This window comes from Vigna unguiculata, chromosome 6 (genome assembly GCF_037176805.1).
Source record: "Vigna unguiculata cultivar grain cowpea cultivar isolate G323 ecotype 2 chromosome 6, ASM3717680v1, whole genome shotgun sequence".
Classification (NCBI taxonomy): Eukaryota; Viridiplantae; Streptophyta; class Magnoliopsida; order Fabales; family Fabaceae; genus Vigna; species Vigna unguiculata.
In genome coordinates this window covers 47,614,540-47,638,307 of record NC_140797.1, presented here as the reverse complement: position 1 = coordinate 47,638,307, position 23,768 = coordinate 47,614,540, and the positions used below count along the sequence as shown (strand labels likewise).

The 23,768-nt window shown below is 28.9% G+C and overlaps 2 protein-coding genes across 9 annotated transcripts; one reads left to right on the top strand and one right to left on the bottom strand.

Annotated features, from left to right (window-relative positions):
- Positions 1 to 2,111: 2,111 nt before the first annotated feature.
- Positions 2,112 to 15,532, bottom strand: LOC114187283 (Inositol monophosphatase family protein). Of its 8 annotated transcripts, none has more exons than XR_014995871.1 (10): positions 15,356 to 15,532; positions 15,173 to 15,269; positions 14,558 to 14,660; positions 13,678 to 13,889; positions 13,315 to 13,374; positions 12,667 to 13,040; positions 12,166 to 12,244; positions 12,038 to 12,088; positions 10,771 to 10,875; positions 2,112 to 2,387 (listed from the first exon to the last, which is right to left on the bottom strand). XR_014995871.1 is itself a non-coding variant. In XM_085674873.1 (10 exons), the coding sequence occupies exons 1-10, from the start codon at positions 15,454 to 15,456 to the stop codon at positions 2,241 to 2,243; spliced, it is 1,110 nt and encodes a 369-aa protein (XP_085530999.1). In that variant the 5' UTR covers positions 15,457 to 15,532; the 3' UTR covers positions 2,112 to 2,240. The 8 variants fall into 8 exon arrangements, 4 of the variants coding, with proteins under 4 accessions (XP_085530999.1, XP_027931293.2, XP_027931296.2 ...); XR_014995874.1 differs by having other exon boundaries at positions 10,771 to 10,872; XM_085674873.1 differs by lacking the exon at positions 10,771 to 10,875 and having other exon boundaries at positions 12,667 to 12,772; positions 12,887 to 13,040.
- A 5,105-nt stretch (positions 15,533 to 20,637) lies between these two features.
- On the top strand, positions 20,638 to 23,242 carry LOC114187245 (vesicle-associated protein 4-2-like). Its single transcript, XM_028075438.2, has 7 exons — positions 20,638 to 21,043; positions 21,519 to 21,589; positions 21,851 to 21,932; positions 22,018 to 22,130; positions 22,307 to 22,387; positions 22,694 to 22,813; positions 22,919 to 23,242. Exons 1-7 carry the CDS (start codon positions 20,857 to 20,859, stop codon positions 22,958 to 22,960), a joined length of 696 nt encoding a protein of 231 aa, XP_027931239.1. The 5' UTR covers positions 20,638 to 20,856; the 3' UTR covers positions 22,961 to 23,242.
- Positions 23,243 to 23,768: the final 526 nt, after the last annotated feature.

Genomic DNA, 23,768 nt, shown 5'->3' with positions numbered 1-23,768 from the left:
AATATAATTCACGTAAAAATTTAAACATTAAAAACATTTTAATCCTAAATAAAATAATATCATTATAATAAGTTTCTCATGTTATGTCTCTTTAATTAAACAATTTTCATATGAAAAATCATACATTGATTTTATATATTTTATACAATCTTTTGACCGAATAATATAATATTATTTTATTCTAAAACACAATTGTAACCGAAATAAGTTATTATTATTATTTTTAACACGGTAGTTGTTAAAAGTACAATTTTATTGTGTTTTTTTTTTTTCCATTTCAGTCTTAATACTACAAAATTATTAAAAATCTAAAACCTAAATATAAGTCGAAAATCTCACATTAAATCAAAATAGAAAATTTATTAGTAATATAGAAAAAACAAAGCTCACGACCTACATTTTATAGTACTTGTCTTTCTCTTAAAAAATTATATGATATTCCACAATAGTTACTTTTTTTTTTTCATATCCCCACATAAAACAATCTTCTGAATATAATCCAGGAGATTATCCAGTAATAATTAAGATTATTTGAATTCAATCATAGTTTAACAATATTTTAAATACGGGCAGCATTTACCCTTTTCATCACATTCTCCTCTTTCACCTAATACACGTAAAATATATATAAAAGTGATGTTGTTCGTACATGTTTGCTGGAAAGAAAAAAATGATGATGAACAAAATGGTTTGATGGATATTGATAGTTTTGTTTTTAGCCATAGTTTTCAAGATGCATGAATGGAAAACATGGTAAGGTGTGAAATTACCATTGGTTTCTAAGAATACTTTGTCTTCAAATGGTCTCACCCAACTCTGCCTAATGCCAACAAAGCTACAAAGTCAAACGTTAATTTAATCTTCCACTCAGATTTCTTTCCCGTTATGTTTTCTTTAACATTTCTCCAATCACACAGCCACCATTTTTTTAAACCTAACTCTTCTCTTTTTGGAAACAGTTTATCTCCCTCGAGAAAATGTTCAAGCTTTCGTATTAAACTATTCTTAAACATCTCACAGTGTGGGAGCCATTGCTAAATTATGCATACGTTTATTAATTCAAACCTAACTTCTCTGCAATCTACAAAAGATTATGATACGTTGATCAAGTTTTCGTGCTTCATGACATGCAACGAAATCATCACATACTTTATTCAAAAATTTATTAAACGCATCAACTGTGTCCAATTTATTCGGTTCCCTTTTTGTGGCATGCATAGACATATATGGTTGTTTAATAATTTGCATCCACAAGAAGGTGTCCACGTGTAGAGAAGATGCATTCGCGTACAGAAATTTGGTGACTGCTGTCTGAGAATTTGCTAATTATTTGTTATGAGCTGTTCAATAGCTTCAACAAACTTTGAAAATTATTTTTTGGTTTGAAGGCATTATTTTTGCAGATACGAGATCCGAAGCTTGCGCAGATAAAGAGGTAATGAATAAGAATTTTTAATTAGCATAGGAAGCTAAGAGGTTTATTATCCAGTGTAAATAATTGATTAGGATGAGATATGATTGGCAGAAGATAAGCAGTAGTGAGAAAATGGTAGTATGCTATAAATAACACCTGCCCTTTCATGGAGCTCGAGAACTTTCTTCCATGGATTAGGGTTTTTAATATATAAAACCTTCTATAAATTATTATAATCAAATAGGTACGTAGTAGCAGTGAATGGTTGAAGATAAAGTAATTGTTCAAAGTCGTCGACTATATATTAAATCAATTTATAATATATATAAATGGATATAAATTTTACTTCTCATATCATATAATTTTGTAAGGAAGGTTAAATTAGATATCATAGTTAGTATATTATTTCATCACTATTAAAATCTAATTTATATATCTATATATCTGAAAAATAAAATGAGATCAAACTTTAATTCAACGTCTACAGACTACGATTTTGAATGAAAATTGTACGTACCACAATTTGTAATGAGGTACATACCTAAAAGAACCCTTCTGGTCAAACATATACCTAGGTAGTTAGGTGTATATAAAGCATTGCAAGGTAATAATTTTTCCTCTCAAATAAACGGTTTGTCATCTACAAATAATTTCGAATGTAAATTTTATACATTAATCAACAAAAAAATTACAAGGATGAGGTTTAAAATAATTATTATAAAAACCAATAAATTTATTACACCTTTACGTAAAATCATTATAAAAAATTCTAACATCAGTAAATAAATCATTTCAGAAATAATTGGGATGAACAATTCCCCAAACATCAAACTCCTGCAGTCTGATAGATAATCTGCAAAACCTGATTATGTATATGGCCGTTGGTGACAAGGATACCGTCGGACGGATATATAATCCGGCGGCCATCACGGTCCGCTGCCAGATCTATTTCACTGCCGTTCCAGTCTGTTACCTGATCAAATTTGATGAAATGGGATATTATCATCAAAAGAAAAAAAAGGAGAAAAGGTGATGCATTAAAGTGTAAGTTTACATAGCAAAGTATGGAAATCCTATACAAGTGTATGTGAATAATAAATCTGCTCAATAACTCTAGGTTAAAATACTTTTTTTTCTCAATTTTCGTCAAGTTCTTTTAAATAAGTCCTAATTTTAGTTTTGTGTTCAAATAGGTCCCAATTTTCGTTAATTTTGTTTAATTGAGTCCTTTTTTGCTAACACCATTTAAATCATTAACGACCATGAACATTGACTGTCACGTGTCACTTTGTGATTTTATTTTAATTTTTTTTTTTATTTTTTTTTTAAAATATACATGTTCAATCGAATAGCATGTCACATGTCACTTCATGGTTTTTTGATTTTTTTGATTTTTTTTAAATGTCCACGTGCCAAACTAATAGCGTGTCACGTGTCAAAGTCAATGTTCTATATTCAATTTGGTCCCTATATTTGTTATTTTTGTTCCATTTAGTCCTATTTTTTTGTTTAAAATTTGACCAATTTTATCCCTATCAAAGATGTGACCAAATTTAATTTTTATATCAAAGTTATAATGATGTGAATTTTAATATATTATATAAAAATATTTAATATAAAAATTAAATTTCGTTTTAATTTGGAGAGGGATCAAATTGGTTAATGTTAACAAAAATTGGAACCTAATTGAACAAAAATAACAAATATTGGGACCAAATTGAATATAGAACATTGACTTTGACACGTGGCACACTACTACATTGACACGTGAACATTTATAAAAATTTAAAAAAAATTCAAAAAATTCAAAAATAAATCACGAAGTGACACGTGACACACTTCTGGGTTGACACATGTACATTTAAAAAAAATTAAAAAAAAATTCAAATAAAATTCTAAAAAATAAAAAAAATCACGAAGTAACATGTGGCAGTCACTGTTCATGGCCGTTAATGATTTAAATGGTGTTAGCAAAAAAGGATCCAATTGAACAAAATTGACAAAAATTAAAACTTATTTGAACACAAAATCAAAATTAAAACTTATTTGAAAAATCTTGACGAAAATTGAGACAAAAAAGTATTTTAATCATAACTTAATTCACAACATCCAAAAATGGACAATGTAACAAGACTAAAAATCAAAAGATTTCGAGTTCAACCACTCTGATCAATCACCACACCACATTATCACTAAGATAATTCCTTTAATAAGAAATCAACAATGCCATGTACATCAAATATCAATAAACGCCTTTTTAATTAGATGAAAAGGGAAATATATGTAAACTACCCGGGCACAACAATCATCTCGAGTAGTAAAAGTTCTCGGGGCAAATATTATTAGAAGTTTCACATTAATTAGAGATAAAACAATTTTATAATATATAAGTTAGGTGCAAACTTCACCTTACAAATCGTTTTTGTAGGGTTGAGTTAGACTTAAATTTCACTTCTAAACATACATAAATTTAACTACATGTCTAAAAGCATAGGATTTTATTATTCATTTCGGGAAGCTGTGTTCTGGAATTTTGAGCATATACCTAAGATTTTATACTTTAAAAAATTTTTAAACCATGCAATTTTTTTTTAATATCCAATTCGAAAATACTACTTACCTTGCTTCTGTTCAGTTAGATTAATTAATTTAGTATTCTAACATGTTTAAAACAGGGTCTTGATATTGACAAATATCACGCTATTAAACCACAATTATTGACCATATTCTATTCTTTTGGATCTTAAAATTGCCTAAAAAAACTAAATAAGTAGCCTCTGAAGCATTCATTTAGAAATTAGATAATCAAGTATTATAATGTATTTTAAGAGTGATTTTGCCATAATCAAGTTGAAAAGATGAAGATTTTCAATTAAAGGAGACCAAATGATCACTTAAGAGTGAATAAGATTCAAAAAATTAATGAGGAACTAAGTCAAATGCTCGCTTAGGTGAGATAAAGATGAAGATTTTAAAATTAAATATTCAAGGGATCACTCAAACAAAGTCAATTGTTCCTCCAAGCGAGTCACTCTATGAAGGCTTCCTTGAAGAATACTAGGCTTCTTAAGCGAGTAACACCAAAGAGGCAACATATTTTAGGAAAATATGTCTCACTTAACCAAGACTTAACTCTCGTGGAAGCTTCTCCCTGCACCCCAAACCATTTCTCCTGTACCCCAAAACTTTTCTTATTTCCAATTTTACCCACAATTAAAGTTAAATGAAAAAAAGAGAAAAAATAGTAAAAATATTCAACTGCACTGAAATCTTGCACCCAGCCAGCGAATCTGAATATGCTTTTGTGCAGGCCTATGCACCCACAAAGAATCTAGTTGACCTAAACTATATCATGAGGCACATTTAAATTCAGCTTCTCTTTTTCCCATTCACGTTTGTTGTTGCCTTCTTTGCCTTCATTTTTCCATTCACTCGTTAACGTTGCTGTGTGGAGAAGATCATCGAGCACCAGCAAACACCAACCCAAGCAGTCCCACGACAATGCTTCCAGCATTCAGACAGTCTTCCCCTTCTGCGGTTAATCCACACGTCGTCCAATTAAGTTTTGTCAAATTTTTTATGTTTTTTCGTAAATGTTTACGGTGATTGATGAACCTGTAAATAAATATATATATATATATATATATATATATATATGTGTGTGTGTCAACACCCAATTTTGTCCGGATAAATGTATTTTTTTGGTTAAAAAAAATAATAAAAATAATATATAATATAATAATAATAATAAATAATAAAATAAAATAAAAAATATGTTTTGATTGATGGTAGGTTTTTAAACTTTAATTCTACCATGGGAAAAAGGAAAAAAAAAAAGGAAAAAAACCAAGAGAAGGAGAATCTAATTTATTGTTAATTATCACAGTCTTTTCGTGAGCTCAAATGTTTTACATATTTTTACCCCCACTGTTTGCTATTTACACTCTTCACATGACATGTCAGAAAAGGACGTTTCATAATTTCTGTTTTTAGATAAGCATATAATATTAGGAGAAATATTTTTTTATAATAATTTGAATAAATATCGTGCATTTACACTTATGTGTCTCTTTGCGTTGTCAGACTGGGAAGGTATTATTTTAATTAAAAACAAATATTTCAGAGAATGGTACGATTTTAATCTTTAGAAGAAAATATTCCTGGTAATAATTAGAATCAATTATATGAATAATATGTTATGATTTGATCACGATCTTTATGTGACAGAGAATATGATCCTAGTAATTACAAACAATATTTTGTTTGTTAATAATTATAATCAATACCGTGGATATTATGCAATGATTTAATAAGACCAATTTTTTCCCCATATATTTTATTATAATTAAATACTAGGATCTCAAGAAGCCTATATAAGCACAAAATTTCTCTAATGCAAGACACAGAGAAAAAATTCAAAAAATCCTTCTCCTTTTTTATTACAGAGCACACATACAATGAGCACACACAAGGGGTCACCTGAAGGTAAATTTTCTTTAGCTCCTAGTATGTTATTCATGATTCTCTTATAACATCAAATATATGATCGTTTGAATTGTTGTATGATCAAATGTGTTTAGGGTTCTCATGTTAGATGATTTTGGGTTTGTCATCGATGCTCAGCCTTTCTCTTTCCCTCTATTTTTATCTTGGTAATTAAAAAGGTGTTTTTTTTGTAGACTTTAATTCTCTAAAAATAATAATAATAATAATAAATAAATAAATAAAAAATTATATTATTTCTTTTATATAAGTATTGAATATCATGTCAAGTCTCGAATTTGCTTGATAATCAAAACACCCTTGTGTAGGCTTTAATTCTTTTTTTTAAAAATTAGTTATAATAAAAAATAAAAATTATAAAATCATCTTGAATATCATGTCAAATCTCAGATTTGCTTGATAACTAAATCTTTATTATGTAGAATCTTGGGTTCTCTTGATATTAATAAAATATACATATACATAAAAATCTAGAAAAAAAAAACCAAAATAGTAATATCAAACGATAAATTTTTTACAAAGAACTACATTATCCCTGATTTTCCAAATGGAAATACGTAGGAGCGAGGTACAATCCTCGTCGGGCCAAAAAAGAAAAAAATAATTTTGTTTTAATCTTTAATATTTTTGTAGGTGTTTTGATTCTGTTTGATTTTTTGGGGAATAACAAATATTTTAAACATCGAATTCTATCTTGCACACTTAATTAAAGAAGGAACTGTCTTAAGACGGGCGTTGTGGGGTGCTAATACCTTTCCCACACGTAACCGACTCCTGAATCCAAATTTGGTTTCGAAGACCATTCTTTTTTAAGGTTTTTCTGTAGTTTTCCATAATAAACTATGGTGACGACTCCTCTGCACCTTTTTAAATCATTTTCGCCCTCCCACCGTGGTCTCGGTTGCGACAATATATATATATATATATATATATATATATATATATATATATATATATATATATATATATATATATATATATATATATCATGATTCCATTTATGCCAAAATGGTTTTTTTTTGTCTTATGAAACGGATTACAAAATCCGTTTCATGATTTTTAGAAACGGATTGTCGTTTCCTACGTTTTTTTATATGAAACGGATTATAAAATCTGTTTCATGATTTTTAGAAACGGATTTCGAAAGCTGTTTCCTGAATATTGCGTTTTTTATAAGAAACAAATTACGAAATTCGTTTCACAACTTCCAGAAATGGATTTTGAGATCTGTTTTGTAATTTGGTTTTGTTAATTCTAAGACGGATTTTGCTTTCTGTTTCATGTATTTGGAAAACGAATTTTGATATTCGTTTTGTGTTTTTTTTTAATATTCTATTTTATTTTGCCTCAATTTTAATATTTATTTTGTTCAGTTTTTGACTTCACAGTTAACAAAGTGATTATATATATATATATATATATATATATATTAATTTAAAGTTGAACTCATTTTAAATTTTTATTTAATTAATTTATTAATTAATTATATAAAAGAAAACTTGTAAAACAAATTAAATTAAAAAATAATTAAACTGTAAATTAAAAAAGTATTAATTGTATTATAACTATTTATAATTTATTTAAAATATATGTTTTTTAAATTTGAAATGTTTTTTTTCTTTATTAATTTTTGTTTTATTGTATTGTTTTCATATTTTTTAATATATATCTAAAAGTAAAATTTTATATATGTATATATATATATATATATATATATATATATATATATATATATTTATATTTATATTAATTTTTAAATAACTTTTTGAAAAATAAGTGTAATTATAAAAATAAATTAAAGTAAGAGATAATTAAACTTTAAATTAGATAAAAAACAAAAACGAAAATTTATTTCTATTCTTTTTAAATTTAATGTCTTTTGAATTTTAATTATTCTATTAGTATAATATTTTCGGTTTTAATCGTATTTACATATTTAATGTATATTTTAAAAATAAAATAATATATTCTAACAAAATATTTTAAAATAAAATATTTATATAATTTTGCTTTTATATAATATACTAAACCTTAAACAAAATTTAAAGCAATAGTTTTGTTTTATAATTTATATTGGAATGTAATGTTTCAAACTTTGAATTATAGATATGGCTAGGACATGAGGAAATTTATCTAGACGTGGTTCACATGATGCACTCGAGAGTTCCAAACATGGTGTTGCGCGGAGGAGACCGACAGCTTCAGCTCGTAGAAGGGGTCATCATGAGGTTAATGTTGTTCAGGATAATATTGTTGAGCATGTGATTTCTGATGTTCCCCAGGACAAGGAGCAGGGGATTGATAACAATGGTGCAGGATTTCCAGATGGTCCGTCTTATACATCTTTATTGACTCGGTACCAGGATCATGTTGCACGGATGATATGGGATGGTCAGGTAAGTAAGAACTTTTTATAAATGTTTAATTTTATTGTTTTTTATGTATTTTTATTCTTTTATGTTAGGATCGAGTTGTGAAAATAGTCTCCCATATTTAAAAAGTGAAGAAATTAGAATGTCATCACCATTCTGTTCTCCCCTTTGTGGTAGCTTCTGGATTATCGCCTCTGTGCAATATTTTATACGAATATACCGATCTTGGGTTAGTATTGAGTTTCGTGGAGAGATGACATCCTGAGACTAATACTTTTCATCTACCCATTGGGGAGATGACCATCACTTTAGATGACGTCTGGTCGCTCCTCCATCTTCCCATCACTGGACAGTTTTGCTCCACTTAAAATCTTGAATATGAAGACTCAATTGAAATTTTGATGACACTTATTGGTGTTGATCGGGCCATGGCTTGTGATGAGCTGAATCAAAGTCGGGGTGCACAGGTCAGACTTAGCTGGTTGAGAGAGTTGTATGATAGCTGTTGTGATAACTCTCTCATACCTCGTTATCACAACAACTATCATACAACTCTCTCAATCAGCTAAGTCTGACCTATGCACCCCGACTTTGATTCAGCTCATCACAAGCCATGGTCCGATCAACACCAAGAAGTGTCATCAAAATCTCAACTGAATCTTCATATTCAAGATTTTTAATGGAGCAAAATTGTTCAGTGATGGGAAGATGGAGGAGAGACCAGACGTCATCTAAAGTGATGGTTATCTCCCCAATGGGTAGATGAAAAGTATTAGTCTCGGGATGCCATCTCTCCACGAAACCTTATACTAACCCAAGATCGATATATTCGTATAAAATATCACACAGAGACAATAATCTAGAAACTACCACAAATGGGAGAACATAAGGGTGAGGACGTCCTAATTTCTTCACTTCTTTAATATAGGAGACTATTTTCACAACTCGATCCTAACATAAAAGAAACATAAAAGAATAAAAATACATAACAACAATAAAATTAAACATTTATACAAACTTCTTATTTACCTGACCAACCCATATCATCCGTGTAACATGATCCTGATACCGAGTTAATAAAGATGTATCAGACAGACCACCTGAAAATCCTGCACCATTGTTATCAATCTCCTGCTCCTCGTCTTGAGGAATATCGAAAACCTAATGCTCAACAACATCATCTTGAACAACATTAGCCTCGCGTTGACCCCTTCTAGGAGCTGAAGCTATCGGTCTCCTCCGCGCAACACCCTGTCTGGAACTCTCGGGTGCATCATGTGAATCACGTCTAGATAAATTTCCTCGTGTCCTAACCATATCTATAATTTAAAGTTTGAAACATTACAATCCAATATAAATCATAAAACAAAACTATTGCTTTTAATTTTTTTTTAGGATTTAGTATATTATATAAAAACAAAATTATATAAATATAAATATTTTATTTTATTTTAAAATATTTGTTAAAATATATTAACATATTATTTTATTTCTAAAACATACATCAAATATGTAAATACGATTAAAATCGAAAATAATATACTAAAAGAATAATTAAAATTCAAAAGACATTAAATTTAAAATAAATTTAAAAAGAACTAGAATAAATTTTCGTTTTTGTTTTTTATCTAATTTAAAGTTTAATTTATTTTTATATTACATTTATTTTTCAAAAATTTATTTAAAAATGAAATTATATATATAATTTTATTTTTAGATATATATTAAAAAATATGAAAACAATAAAATAAAACAAAAATTAATAAATAATTAAAAAAATATACTTTAAATAAATTAAAAATAGTTATAATACAATGAATAACTTTTTAATTTACTGTTTAAGTATTTTTAATTTAATTTGTTTTACAATTTTTCTTTTATATAATTAATTAAGAAATAAATTAAATAAAAAAATAAAATTTAAAATGAGTTCAACTTTAAATTAATATATATATATATATATATATATATATATATATATATATATTAATATATCACTTTGTTAACCATGAAGTCAACAACTGAACAAAATAAATATTAAAACTGAAATAAAATAAAATAGAATATTAAAAAAAACACAAAACGAATATCAAGATCTGTTTCCCAAATACATGAAATGGAACGCAAAATCCATCTCAAAATTAACAAAACCAAATTACAAAACGAATCTCAAAATCCGTTTTTTGAAGTTGTGAAACGGATTGCGTAATCCGTTTCATATAAAAAAAACACAATATTCAGGAAACGGCTTTCGGAATCCTTTTCTAAAAATCATGAAACGGATTTTGTAATCCGTTTCATAAGACAAAAAAATAAAAAATAAAAAACCTGTTTTGACACAGATGGAATCATGAGATATATATATATATATATATATATATATATATATATATATATATATATATACATATATAGATTTACAGGTTCATCAATCACCGTAAACATTCACGAAAAAACAATAAAAATTTGACAAAACTTAACTGGACGACGTGTGGATTAAATGCAGAAGGCGAAGGTTGTCTGTGAATGCTAGAAGCGTCGTCATGGGACTGCTTGGGTTGGTGCTTGTTGGTGCTCGATGATTTTCTCCACACAGCAACACAACAACATCAATGGGTGAATGAAAAAATGAAGGCAAAGAAGGCAGCAACAAGTGTGAATGGAAAAAAAAGAAGTTGAATTTAAATGTGCCTCATGATGTAGTTTAGGTCAACAAGATTCTTTGTGGGTGTAGAGGCCTGCGCAAAAGCAGATTCAGATTCGCTGGCTAGGTGCAGGGGTGCAGTGCAATTGAATATTTTTTACTATTTTTTATCTTTCTTCATTAAACTTTAACTGTGGGCAAAATTGGAAATAAAGAAAGTTTTGGGGGTACAGGAAAAATGGTTTGGGGTGTAGGGAGAAGCCCCCTTCCTCCCACATGAATAGGCCCAACAAATTTCTCCTACATGAATAGGTCCAACAAACATGTATTGAAATGTGTTCCCAAGGCTTTCATCATAAATCTACCATAACTCATCATTAGCTTGAAGAATTAAGATTTGGATAATTGTGTGAGCTGATGATATAATTTAAATATAAAGAGATGGATAATTGATTGTTTGCAGGAGGGATAGTTTACTAAGTTCCAACTCTGACTTCTCACCCATTTTTCACGACTCGAAACCTTGCACACCAGTTGTTCCATAAAATCACAAACTTTTTATTTCCATTATTATTCAAACCAACTTATTTTCTCTCAAACTTGAATACACATACTTACTTTCACACACTACCGCACTGACCAAAAATCCTTAATAATGCTATTCCAAAATCATAATTAAACCATAAAAAAAGGCATAAACACTCCAGAAGTTGAGAGGTCTAGATCTCTCCCAATCCCTGTACAAATTCCCACACAACCACTTACGGATTCAAATATTGATTAGTGGTGACAAAATTCATACGTAAATTTAATTTGTAGCAATAAAAAGTGCAGGACTGATTTTTAATATTTTTTAAAATTTAATCTATATTATCTATTTTAAAAAGAAGCATATAAAAAATATAAAAGTGCGATTCAAATTCAAAAGTTAGTGGAATCAAGAAAAACAACTAAAAAAATACAATGATGAAACATACAAGAAAATGTGGAAATCAATCTTAATAGATCATCTAAGATACTCAAACATACCTAAGATACGATGATGATATTAAGACGTGTCTTTCATTTATTTTAACAAACAAAAATGATAGGGAAAAGAAATACCTTTCCCCCTGCTTCGTGAACGCATATAATGCCAGCTGCATGATCCCAGGCCTACACAAGATCAGATAAAAAATGTATCACTGAATAAATTATCCGACCAACTACAATCCTAAAAATTTATAGGATACCATCATAACGGCCTTCTGTTTTGCTCGAAGAATGAAAATAGATGCTCTGCCAGACGCCACCATCAAATACTTGCATAAACTGCACTGATCCATGAGAAATCAAGAAATAGGCAATTGAAAGAAAGAAAGGGTGAAAAATCAATAAATCTAAGAAATATTGCCAATTTTAACTCCTTCAGATCATACTAACAACAAATTACAAGATAGTAATCACAGTTAAATGAATTAGTAATTACTAATTAGAGCAACAACTTCTCTGTTCAGTCCTCAGATATAAGATATTAACAAAGACTTCCTTTCAAAAGCACACTGCAAAAATTTAACTTAAAAAAACTTCAGGAAATTGAAGCAGTAAAAATAGAATAAGAAATAACACAAACTAATAATTGCTTTAGATTTACCAGCTACTCCATGCATCACTACTGCATAGAACATCAATAGTTAAAGAAATTTTAATTGCATGTAATCAAGTAAAAAGTATATAGATAATATTGCTGAGACCTTCCACAACATGCCCGCAAAAGATGGATTTGGTTGCTGCCTACGTTATCAGTATTGCTTACTGCCTTAAATAATGGAGACAGCTGTGCTTCCCATTTTTCACTATCTGAAATACAAAAGCGTGCTTTATGTATTACGTCAGACCCATCAACAAAACATTTGGTCCACACATCCGGTGATTTCAGTTGGCTATTCAAAGTTTTCATCCATGTTCCACAACCTTTATGGGCAATCATTACAGTTCCTGATCCATTAAGAGAATCCCACTCCTCATCAATATCAGCAGAGGATTTCTCAGATAAATCTTCCTTCCAGGTAGGACAGCCCATTACACCAATTACAATCTCTCCCTCAACCACCAATGCCAAACCAACCTGTATTTTTTGGAAATGCATTAAGATAATATCAAAATCGGATAAACATGACACACTGAACCAAATAGCACTCATAACAAAAATTCCTTATATAAAGATATACAAATGCAGCTTAGCTATCCCAGTTACCTGAGATCGATGTGCATCACAATTCAAGCACTATCACAAGGTTAACTCTACAACAAAAGGCTCCTCCAGATGGAAATCTATAGGATATTCTCTCTTATGCATTATTAAAAGAAATTCAAATAGTATAACCTACATTATAACTTACCACATAAAAGGCTTTGCCAGCCATTAGAAAACCACGGGTGCCATCAATTGGGTCAAGCAGCTGCATTATTCAATGAATTTACCATAAGTTATAATAGGAAAAATAAAACACGAGAAGTAGATATATAAAAATTCCAATACCAATCTGTAAATAGATAGGGTCCCAGTGATCAACAGAAGTCAACTTGTAAAAGTATGTAGTTTTCATAAAACAGAAAAAATAACTACCACCATTTTTTATATACAGGAACGCAATGTGAACAAATGTGTCACACAACAACATAAAAATGAAGCCTGGATAAAATTTTTAGGATGCTAACTGCATCACTTCACAGCATTTAATTAACTGCTTAGATATGCCCACCCAATATGTGGCTGGCTTTGGTCCAAATACAAAAGCTTCCTTGCTTCCTCTATCAATTGCTTCTAGTACATCATCTTGTGTCAATGATTTACAGGTGGAGCTATCTGTAGCAGTTATTGCATCAAGCACGGTACCTACTAAATTTCTTGATCGCAAGAAAGCAGAGTCCTCCTCAGCCACCAAAGGTATAGAAGGGAACAGCTTATTTAACTCTGTTTTGATAACCACAAATGATAAAACAAAATTTTTTCAATACCATTAAAATAGTTACTTCAGATAAATTATTTTCGAGGCTACATGCTAATTATAATACTACGCTAACTACATGAATGCAAGAAAACTATGTTGCAGCAAATTAGTGTTTACAAATACACTTTTGATGGATCACACGTTGTGTTATTAGTGGTGTTCCAAACGAAAAAAAAAATTACACATTGCCTAGATTCAACTTGTTTCAAAAGTGTTTATCTAACACTTGTTCCTAATGCCTGCAAAGGGGCTAGCAAAGGGTGTTGACTCATCGCCGTGCAAATCCACCAATTCCAGATCCACTCTTTGTGCGTGCAATAATGGGCCTTGCACTCATCAGGAAGAAATTTAGTTCGTGTACTCAGCTTTTTTATACTACATCACATTGGCCAGAAATTATGAGCATCAATCAGATTTCATTGACATTTTTCAAGTTTCACTGAGCTGAGTCCTTTAGAAAACATGTTCATCATATTGTTGTAATGTATGTCCCTAGATAAAAGAGCAATTTATGTAGAACTGTAATAGACCATGTTAATTAAAATTCTTTACACTTACGCCACGTTGGTTTCATTATACAGCATCACAATTCAGAAATATGTTAAGCTACTTTTTACACTTGACACAATACCCAAACTTATGAGAGCCTGAACTCCAAAATCGGCAACAGTCACGGGAGTCTGGTCATTTTTCTCAATAATCTTCCCATCAGTTGAGAACAAAGATGATTGCACCTGCAGAAGACAACTAGCACAAATCACATAACATTCTTCAGTGCTATAAAAAGTAAACAATCATTTTGATCTTTCATCTCGTAGGACGTCATAGTAGTCCCTCTACTAAAGGAAATTATAGAGTGCTAGAAAATATATATTGATAATCAAATAATTTCAAAAGAATGTATGACTAAAATATAATATCAACTTATATTTAGGAACTAAATAATAGTTAAGAGTTAAGTTCATGGACTTATTTGATATCTGTTGGAGATCATACTAGAAATAAGATATATTTAAAGTATATGTATATAGTTAAAGTACACTCACAGTATATCCCCTTACAAGTTAAAGTTACCATCTTAGAACCTTAAGACATATTTAACATTTTCATAGTTGCAGGGACCAATGTGACTGCTTACTGATGCTTTATTACTTACAAAAGAATAATGCACATAAAATCTATTTGTGACTGAATCGGTTCTCATGATTCAGCAAGTACACACAAAAAGTAAGTCACAGAAGATTACATGGAGAGTGAAATTGCAAGCCTTCTGGACTACGTCAACAGCAGCTTCAAGCTCTTTGTAGTACGTAGAGTTTTGGTGCGGGAAAGGAAGGGTTGCCCTAATGGATTGCAAAAATGGGAGTGAGGCAAATGGAGGATTTCAGAAGAAATGAAAGTTTGTCGTTTTGAGAAGAACAGAAGATACCTTACGTTGAGGCTGAATGTGGCAGAGCGACGACGGCGAGTGGCGGCACCGTCAAAAAATGGGACGGCGGAGACTTGTGAACGCAGGATATCCATCACCATCGATTATCGCCGTTGAGGAGGGACGGATGATAAACAGTGGATAAGGGGATGTGTTTGGTCATGAAAATGGAAATAAATTGTTTCTTTTTGTTAAATATGTTTTTAAGTCTTTAATTTTTAATTTAAATTGAAATTCATTTTTTTTCTTAGTCATCCGATCTTAGAAGGATGTAAATCTGTACTTTTAATCATATTTTTGTGAAATTTAGTTAAAATTTTAAATGCATTTTAAAATAATATTTAAATAATTTTTAATACTTTTTTTTTAATATTAACTTATAAATTATTATAAAATAAATGTATTTGAAACATTAACTAAATTCATGATATTCTAAAATATTGATGAGTAAATTAAAGTAAAATTTTAAATAAATACTTATTCTAAATTTTATATTAAAATTTAATGGATTACGAACATATTTAATTTTTTTTACGAAACATAACGTATTTTATTTTAACCTCCAAAAATAATAAATTAAAAACCTTTGAATTGTAAATTATTATTTATTTTAATTCAAAATGTAAAATATCAAACAACTTAAATAAAAGTATTATTCATTCTTTTAAAACTAAAATATAATAAATAATTAGCTTAATAGTCAAAATAATTGTAAGAATATTTCTTTTTTAAAAAATTACTTTTTAAAACTGTTATTACATTGTTTTGTATTTGAAGAAATAAATGATAATTCAGTTTTTTCTTTAGATTAATATTTTAATATGTATACATCGTTATATTTATGATTTCCATTTTGAATAAAAAAAATATAACAATAATTTAAAGATATACAACTTTTAGTAAAGATTCAATGGTACTTAGTGAGCACCCATACGAAATAAATAATTTTAATGATATTGAATGAGATAAATTTATTAAATTTGCAATAATATAATTATTTTTTTAATTTGTGATTCATCAAAGTTTTCATTGACGATAAAGTATATAAAAATTGCCTCTTTTTTTTTCTTCAATTGTAAAACGTTTTAATATAATTTTAAAAAAATTATTAAATTTAACAATATTAAGACAACGAGCCTATTTATTGGATATTTAATTTAATTTAACTTATCTTATCAATACTTAATAGAAGATTGATATACAATATCAGTAAATTAGGATAATCTAAACTAGGGTTTATAATAACAAAGTAAGGCCAATAAAACAACTAAAACAACAAAGTGAGAGTGCAATGAATGTTAGTCTTAGAATAAAATTACAACTAAAAACAAACAAATATCAATCTTATGTGATTTTCTAAATATATAATATAATTAATTAAAGACTATAACATTATTAATTATAATAAATAAGCTTAAACATTGATATAGTATTTTAATTTTTACGTGAGATTGTGATTCGTTTTTGTTTTAAGTTTTCATATATTTTTGTTTCAAAATTATAGTATTTTTAACTTAATGGAATTAAGTTTTTTTTTTCTTTTCTTTCACATAAATTTAAAAAATAATGTAAATAATTCAAACATTAATATAAAATGTAATCTTATTCATAAAAAGATTAACACGCTTAAATTAAAAGATTACATTTATTCAATTTTAAAATCGATCAAACTTAATTTTGAGAAAAGACCTAATTTTATATCTAAATTTAAAGATTAAAAATATATTTAAGTATAATAAATATAATACTATGTATTATTTATCAATGTATTTATTAAATATGATAAATATTTAATGTTAATAATATCATTAAATTACACAAAATTAATTGTAAAAACGATATATTTATTTAGTTTAATTAATAATATTATTGTATACTAGGTTCATTAAATAATATATTTATAGGATTCCATAGTACACATATATTATACTAAAATATACATTAAAAAATATTATTTTGTTATTGTTTAAGAAAATAAATTTGCCACGTATAAATTGATCAGTATGTATGATAATTTATTTTTTTAATATCCATACACCATCATGATTTTAAATAAATTATCATCATTTTTATAATATATTAAAAATTTTCTATTTTTATCTATTATTGTTGATAAAACATATTAAAAGGTAACTAAATTAAAATTCATTGTTAATATAACTGTTGAATTGTTGTAACATATTTTTCTATTTAATTATATCATACGTTGTTTTTACTTTACCATGTGGGTATTTTTGTAGCACTTTAATGTGTGACTTCATATCTATTTTTGTATCGTTTCTATTTTTCTATTTAATTATATTGTACGTTGTTTTTACTTTATATTGTGGGTATTCCTGTATCATTTTAATGTGCGACTTTATATCTATTTCTGTACCAGTATTTTTTTTATTTAATTATATTGTACATTGTTTTTACTTTATATTGTGGGTATTTTGTAACATTTTAATGTGTGACTTTATTTATATGTTTATTTTTCTATTTAATTATACTGTTCATTTTTTTATTTATAATTGTATAAACTATATCGCTAGATAGAGTGACACGGTATAATTTTTAAATATTGCTACACATCTTTAAAGAAAATGCATGCTCCAATATTTATTTAGAGGCTAATATTTTCTTACAAACCTTCTCAAAATGATTTATAATTAAAAAATCATTATTTTTAAAATTTAGATTTAAATATACATCGACGAAATTCACCAAAAAGCTTAACATCATATTCGTTCAAATTTCTTATTTATATATTTAAATTAAAGCGATATTTATTTGTTTTTATAAAACTTAACTTGTGATACCATTAATTCACAAACTAAAATACTCTTCATAAAAGTCAAGGAGAGATTGCATAGAAAAACATCCAAGTAATGCAATAATAATTATCACATTATTATTTTTTTCAAAAGTAACAGTATTATTATCCGAATCCACGTGGTGATGACTAATTGGATAGAACCAGTGACCGTGGACGAGGCGATAAGCACGATTGGAGAAATAGTTAGAACGAAACGCGGGAAAACAACTGGTTGGTTTGCCGTTTTGACCGTTTCATTCATCAATCCCAATAAAACTAAGTGAAGCTCAGATATAAGGATAATTTTTAAATTCCTACGTGGCATTTCCAAATCCATGAGCCCGACACGTGTCCACCGCCCACGGACTTTATACTCTATCTGCCCACAGTTCCGCTCTTTCTACCCACAAAAAAACATAGCCGGTTGTTTCGACCTTCTCCTCCGGTTGCCCCATGTTTTTTAGTCCCACATCGTGTATTTTATAAATATCCCCTGAACCTGGTCATGTTTTAGAAATCTTAAATTTTGATGTGTTAAGCAGTTTGAGTTACAGAGAAGTTAAGGTTGTGGAATGAGTTTGAGGTACATGAGCAGGGTGATATACCAGGGTGGGATGAGGGTGTTTCAGGGCATGAAAGAGCAAGCTTCAAAGTGTGACTCAACCATCAAATCTCTCAGGGATTCAAAAAAGGCTTGTTTCTTCTCAACTTCTTCGTCATCACCTTCCTTCAAAACTCCCAACAATGATAAGCTTAAACAGGCTGAAGACTCTCTCAGAACTGTCATGTACTTGAGCTGTTGGGGTCCCAATTGATCTAAACCTCATCCTTCACTTTTAGATCATGCATGCTTATCATAAACCACTTTTTTTTTTGTACCCTCTTCAATCTCAATTTCATCATTTATATTTATCTCTATGTATAAATGTTATAGATAATGAAGATATATATACCTGAAGTTCCCAGTTTCTGTAACTTCACTCTGTAAACTGTAAAAGTTTTTGTCAATTTTTGCCACTGCTGGCATGATTTCATTACCATTTTTGTTCTCAGTTTTTTTACTCTTCAAATCCTAATAATTTTACAGAAATTGTAAACATAGACTTTTTGTGCAAAAAAGACAGAAAACACAAATTTGATTTTTCTCTTGAAAGTTGTAAAATTAATTTGCAAAAAAACTAAGATAGTTAATCACAAATTAGTTGATAACAGTAGTTTTTGTTCAAAACTTTAGAATTGAAAAGTTTGTTTTCGAAGTTAGTGAACAAAATATTATTTGACGAAGTTAACTAATCAAATAATTTATACATATATAAAATAACATCAAAGAATATGTTTGTGTATGTTACTAGCTAGATCTTGAATGGCCTATTTCATGATGCATCATGACACATGTGTTCTTTTTAAGATTAATCGCTACAGTCACGTTTATAATAAATTCACTTTTTGTAAGAGGGAAAAATTTTTCTTTATCCTAGTATCTCTTCTTCTTTTTTCTTAATTAAATATTAAATTATTTATAATTTTTTGTATTTTTAATTTAATTTATATAAAAAAAAATTGTGTTTCATTGCATGTCTATTATTTTTCTATTTTTGAATCGACAAGTATTTGTGGTTTAATTATTTTTGTGAATTGATTTGATGTAAATGTTTTTTTCCTTTTACATAAAAAATTACAAAATGATATATATATATATATATATATATATATATATATATATATTTAATTGGTTGTTATTAAAAAAAATTGTTTTATTAACTCTTGAAGATAGCTTAATGTTTGATTTTATAATTTCAACTAAAACACTATTAACCTAGGAAATAAATTGAAATGATGAATTTTCATACTATCTTAATTATTTTAAGCAAATGTTATTGTTTTGTATCTCCAAAGGGTTTGTTTGATTTTCATTTTATTGTTTAAATATTGTACTGATAAAATCAAACATTAATAGTATAACCAAACTTCATTAGAAAATAATACTTAAAAAACATTAATAGTATTACTTTTTAAATAATGTATACAAAATAACAAAAAAAATAACGAAAAAGACAAAGTGAAAAGTTGTAATGAAGAAAACAAGAAAAAAAATGGGGATGCAAAAGGAGGAAGTGGGTAGCGTGGATTAAGAAGAGTGTTGTGTTGTTAGAATTAGTTCAGTTTTCCCACCATGAACACCGCATTTGTGGGACCCTTAACTCCACACTCTTCACAACTCAACCTTTGATCAACCAAAACCTGTCTTTTAGCGGGCAAACAAACCCTACATGCAACACATATACACTTTAAAGAAACAATACCATAGAAGTAATTTTAAAAAAAACTTAAATTTTACGCGTCTTTTGATTTTTCTGGTTTATGTTCGTCAGAATCTCTATAATATTAGTTTTTTCAAATCATTTTATAAGTTCTTCTAGAAAATTTCTATACATTTTCTAAACCAGCTTTAAAGGAAATTTCCGTTTCCCTAATCTGTTCGCAACTTGGCATGAAGAGTCTAACTTCTTCTCGTATAAAAAATATTAATTTGTATTCTAATATTGAACATAAAAGATATATTCAAAATGATAAAGCAAAATGTTTGTGTTTTGGTCTATGAATTTAGGGAGACGGTCAACGACGACGTTTACTATATGTTGTTGCAGAGGAAGGTGGTGATTGTTTTGTGAATGCTTTTGGTTTGGGAGTTGAGTCGGAAGGCATGGCTATAGGTGAAGAAAGACAAGAATCAGAATCACAATCAGAAGGAAAAGTGTGGAATTTGTTGAAGCTTCCCTTTCGCCATTCAACTGCTTCAACCTCCAATTCCCTTTCTTCCCTAGCCAGATCGCTCCTCCCCACACGACGTCGTCTCAAGCTCGATCCTTCCAACAAGCTCTACTTCCCTTGTACGCATCTTTTTCCACTGTCGTATCTTTTTCTGTGTCTGTTTTCATGTGCTGCAATCAATAATTGCTTTGGTTGTCTGTATCCTGTTTTTAATTGCTATTCCACTAGGTGGGTTTAATTTCATTGTTCCAAAATTTGTATTTTGTTTTTGGATATTGATAATCACTTGTTTTTAGTAGTCTTGTATCTTACTAATATATCCTTCCCTTAATTACTAATGATACTTATATGACAAAATGTAGATACAGTATTTTAGATAATTTTAGTATCAACTATCAGCATAATCCTTTAAAACAAGTATTGTTCTTTTGTTTACCGAGATACAATTCTATTTTACGTTGAAAAACATCACAAAGTAGCATCTAAAAAATCTTGTCTGAAGTTCTGTCCTTGTATAAATCTATATGATTCCTTGACAGAGTCATTCTTTGTGTTATTCCATTTGTTCCTTCAACTGTTTCTTGTCATGTGTAGATGAACCGGGCAAGCAGGCTAAGAGTGCCATCAGGATTAAAAACACCAGCAAATCCAATGTAGCTTTCAAGGTAATGTACACTCAAATAAAACATATATGCAACTCTTTTGCTATGCTTTTGTTTTGCTTATTCATGTTACACTGAGGAAATTTCATTGAGTCTTCCAATTAACTGTGAACTGTCTATTGTGTTGAATATTACTTTGTTTCAAGAGTAGTTCATCTGTGATTCTGAATCAATGAATGAATTTTCAATTTTTTATCTCTGATTTTGAAACCATCTATTCTAATAATACTTTTTGTTCTTCTTCAACTTATTGTGTATACATAGTTTCAAACAAATGCACCCAAGAGCTGTTTCATGCGCCCTCCAGGGGGCGTACTTACACCTGGCGAGAGTGTAATAGCGATTGGTAATAATTTATGATTCATTTCTTCATGTTTTTTCCTTTGTTTAGGATGCTAAGTTATCTCACTAATCTGTATTTTATTTGCTAGTGTTCAAGTTTGTAGAGCATCCACAGAATAATGAAAAGCCAGAAAAAACTGGACTCAAATTTAAAATCATGAGCATGAAGGTCAAAGGATCAATTGATTATGTACCTGAAATGGTTAGTTTTTTTGTCATCAGTACAAACTTAAACTTGTCTCAATTTCTAATGGTTGGATTGTCTCTCTCTCCCTGGACACAATCAAAATAAGTTCTGTTGTATGTGCTTGGTTTTTGTCATAATGTATCAACCGCTATAGTTTTGAATCATTGGTGTTTGTTCATCCTCTATAACAGTTTGGTGAGCTGAAGAAGGATCAAGTAACAGTGGAGCAGATTTTGCAGGTTGTTTTTCTGGATCCAGAGCGTAGTAGCCCTGTAAGTGCTGAAATTTAAGTTTTTCACTTCTACTTTGTCTTGTGATGCATGAATACGGCAAAGCGATTATTCTAAAAATAACAGGATATATGATACGTACAATGTACAATATACAATATACAATATACGTATTATAATAAAAACAAGTATACAAAATTATATAACCTACCTTTTTTACTTTCCTTTTAAGACATGAGATACTCTTCTTTGGTAAAATGTATTTTTTTTATTTTGATGTAATGTTTATAAGCTTGCTATGTATAACATATAGATTAACTAATTTCCTGCGTATTGTTATCTTTTAAGGCTTTGGAAAAAGTGAGGCTTCAGCTAGCTGAGGCTAATGCTGCAGCTGAGGCACGTAAGAGAGCCCCAGAAGATTCAGGTCCAAAGATTCTGGGAGAAGGGCTTGTGATAGATGAATGGGTGAGTATGTTTTTGCTTAATAAGTTCATTGGAAAAGTTACCTTGCGTATATCTATATCTTTTGACAGATGTTTCATATATCTATATCTCTGATGTTGTTTCCAGAAAGAGAGGAGGGAAAGATACCTGGCAAAGCAAAATGGTTAATGGAATCTATATAGATAAGTTTGAATAGGAATTTGCGTTACTGTGGGGAAGGAAGATGACATGGCTTTAGGGAAACAATTATATGTAATCACAAACGTTTGGCTTAGAGAAGATTCATGTGGTGAATGGCTAGTCTGAAGTGTTCTTTTGAAAAAAAAACTATAATTGGATGAGACCACAACACAAGGGTCAGGGTCATTGGCTTTTCCGGAACGATATTTTGATGGATTGATGTAAAATGACAGTTTCTGTAAGACGAATGTTTTGCTGTCATGATATAAATTACTCTTTTGAATTGAAACAACACAACGAAAACTAGTTTTGTTAAGGATAGTGAAAGAAATTTAGAAAAATATACGGTTGTGAAAATGAAACAGGGGATATCATGGGCCAAATGTAAAGTGAAACAGAAAAGGACAAGCCGAACCAAACAAGTTTTTAGGCAACTAAGTCCAAACAATTATATTACGGCTTTCGACAACTCATACCAAACCTATTTACACTTTTAAATAACAAGCCCGTAGAATAAAAAAAAAATGTTTTCTCTTTTTATTATGTGACTTTTTTATAATGTTTGTGGTTATGGAGCAAATTCAGTATCCCTGTTATATCCATTATTTTAATAACACTACTTCTAATTTATTATGTTTGTTTGTTTAACATTTCTGTAATCTAAAACAATCCCACAAACAATTATAGGAGTCTCATAGTTGATTGGGATCTATTCTTTTAATTTTTTATAGTAAATAAATAAAATATCGTTAATAATAAGAATAAATGAAATAATATTACAGTAAAATATATTTTT

Coding starts and splice junctions, on each gene's coding strand:
- LOC114187283 (XM_028075492.2), bottom strand. CDS start 15,456: ATGGTGATGGATATCCTGCGTTCACAAGTCTCCGCCGTCCCATTTTTT. Junction 12,245..12,666: donor TTGCGGGCATGTTGTGGAAG/GTCTCAGCAATA, acceptor GGATCAGTGCAG/TTTATGCAAGTATTTGATGG. Junction 2,388..12,037: donor TTCACGAAGCAGGGGGAAAG/GTATTTCTTTTC, acceptor AAATTTGATCAG/GTAACAGACTGGAACGGCAG.
- LOC114187245 (XM_028075438.2), top strand. CDS start 20,857: ATGGCTATAGGTGAAGAAAGACAAGAATCAGAATCACAATCAGAAGGA. Junction 21,044..21,518: donor CAACAAGCTCTACTTCCCTT/GTACGCATCTTT, acceptor TGTCATGTGTAG/ATGAACCGGGCAAGCAGGCT. Junction 22,388..22,693: donor ATCCAGAGCGTAGTAGCCCT/GTAAGTGCTGAA, acceptor TTATCTTTTAAG/GCTTTGGAAAAAGTGAGGCT.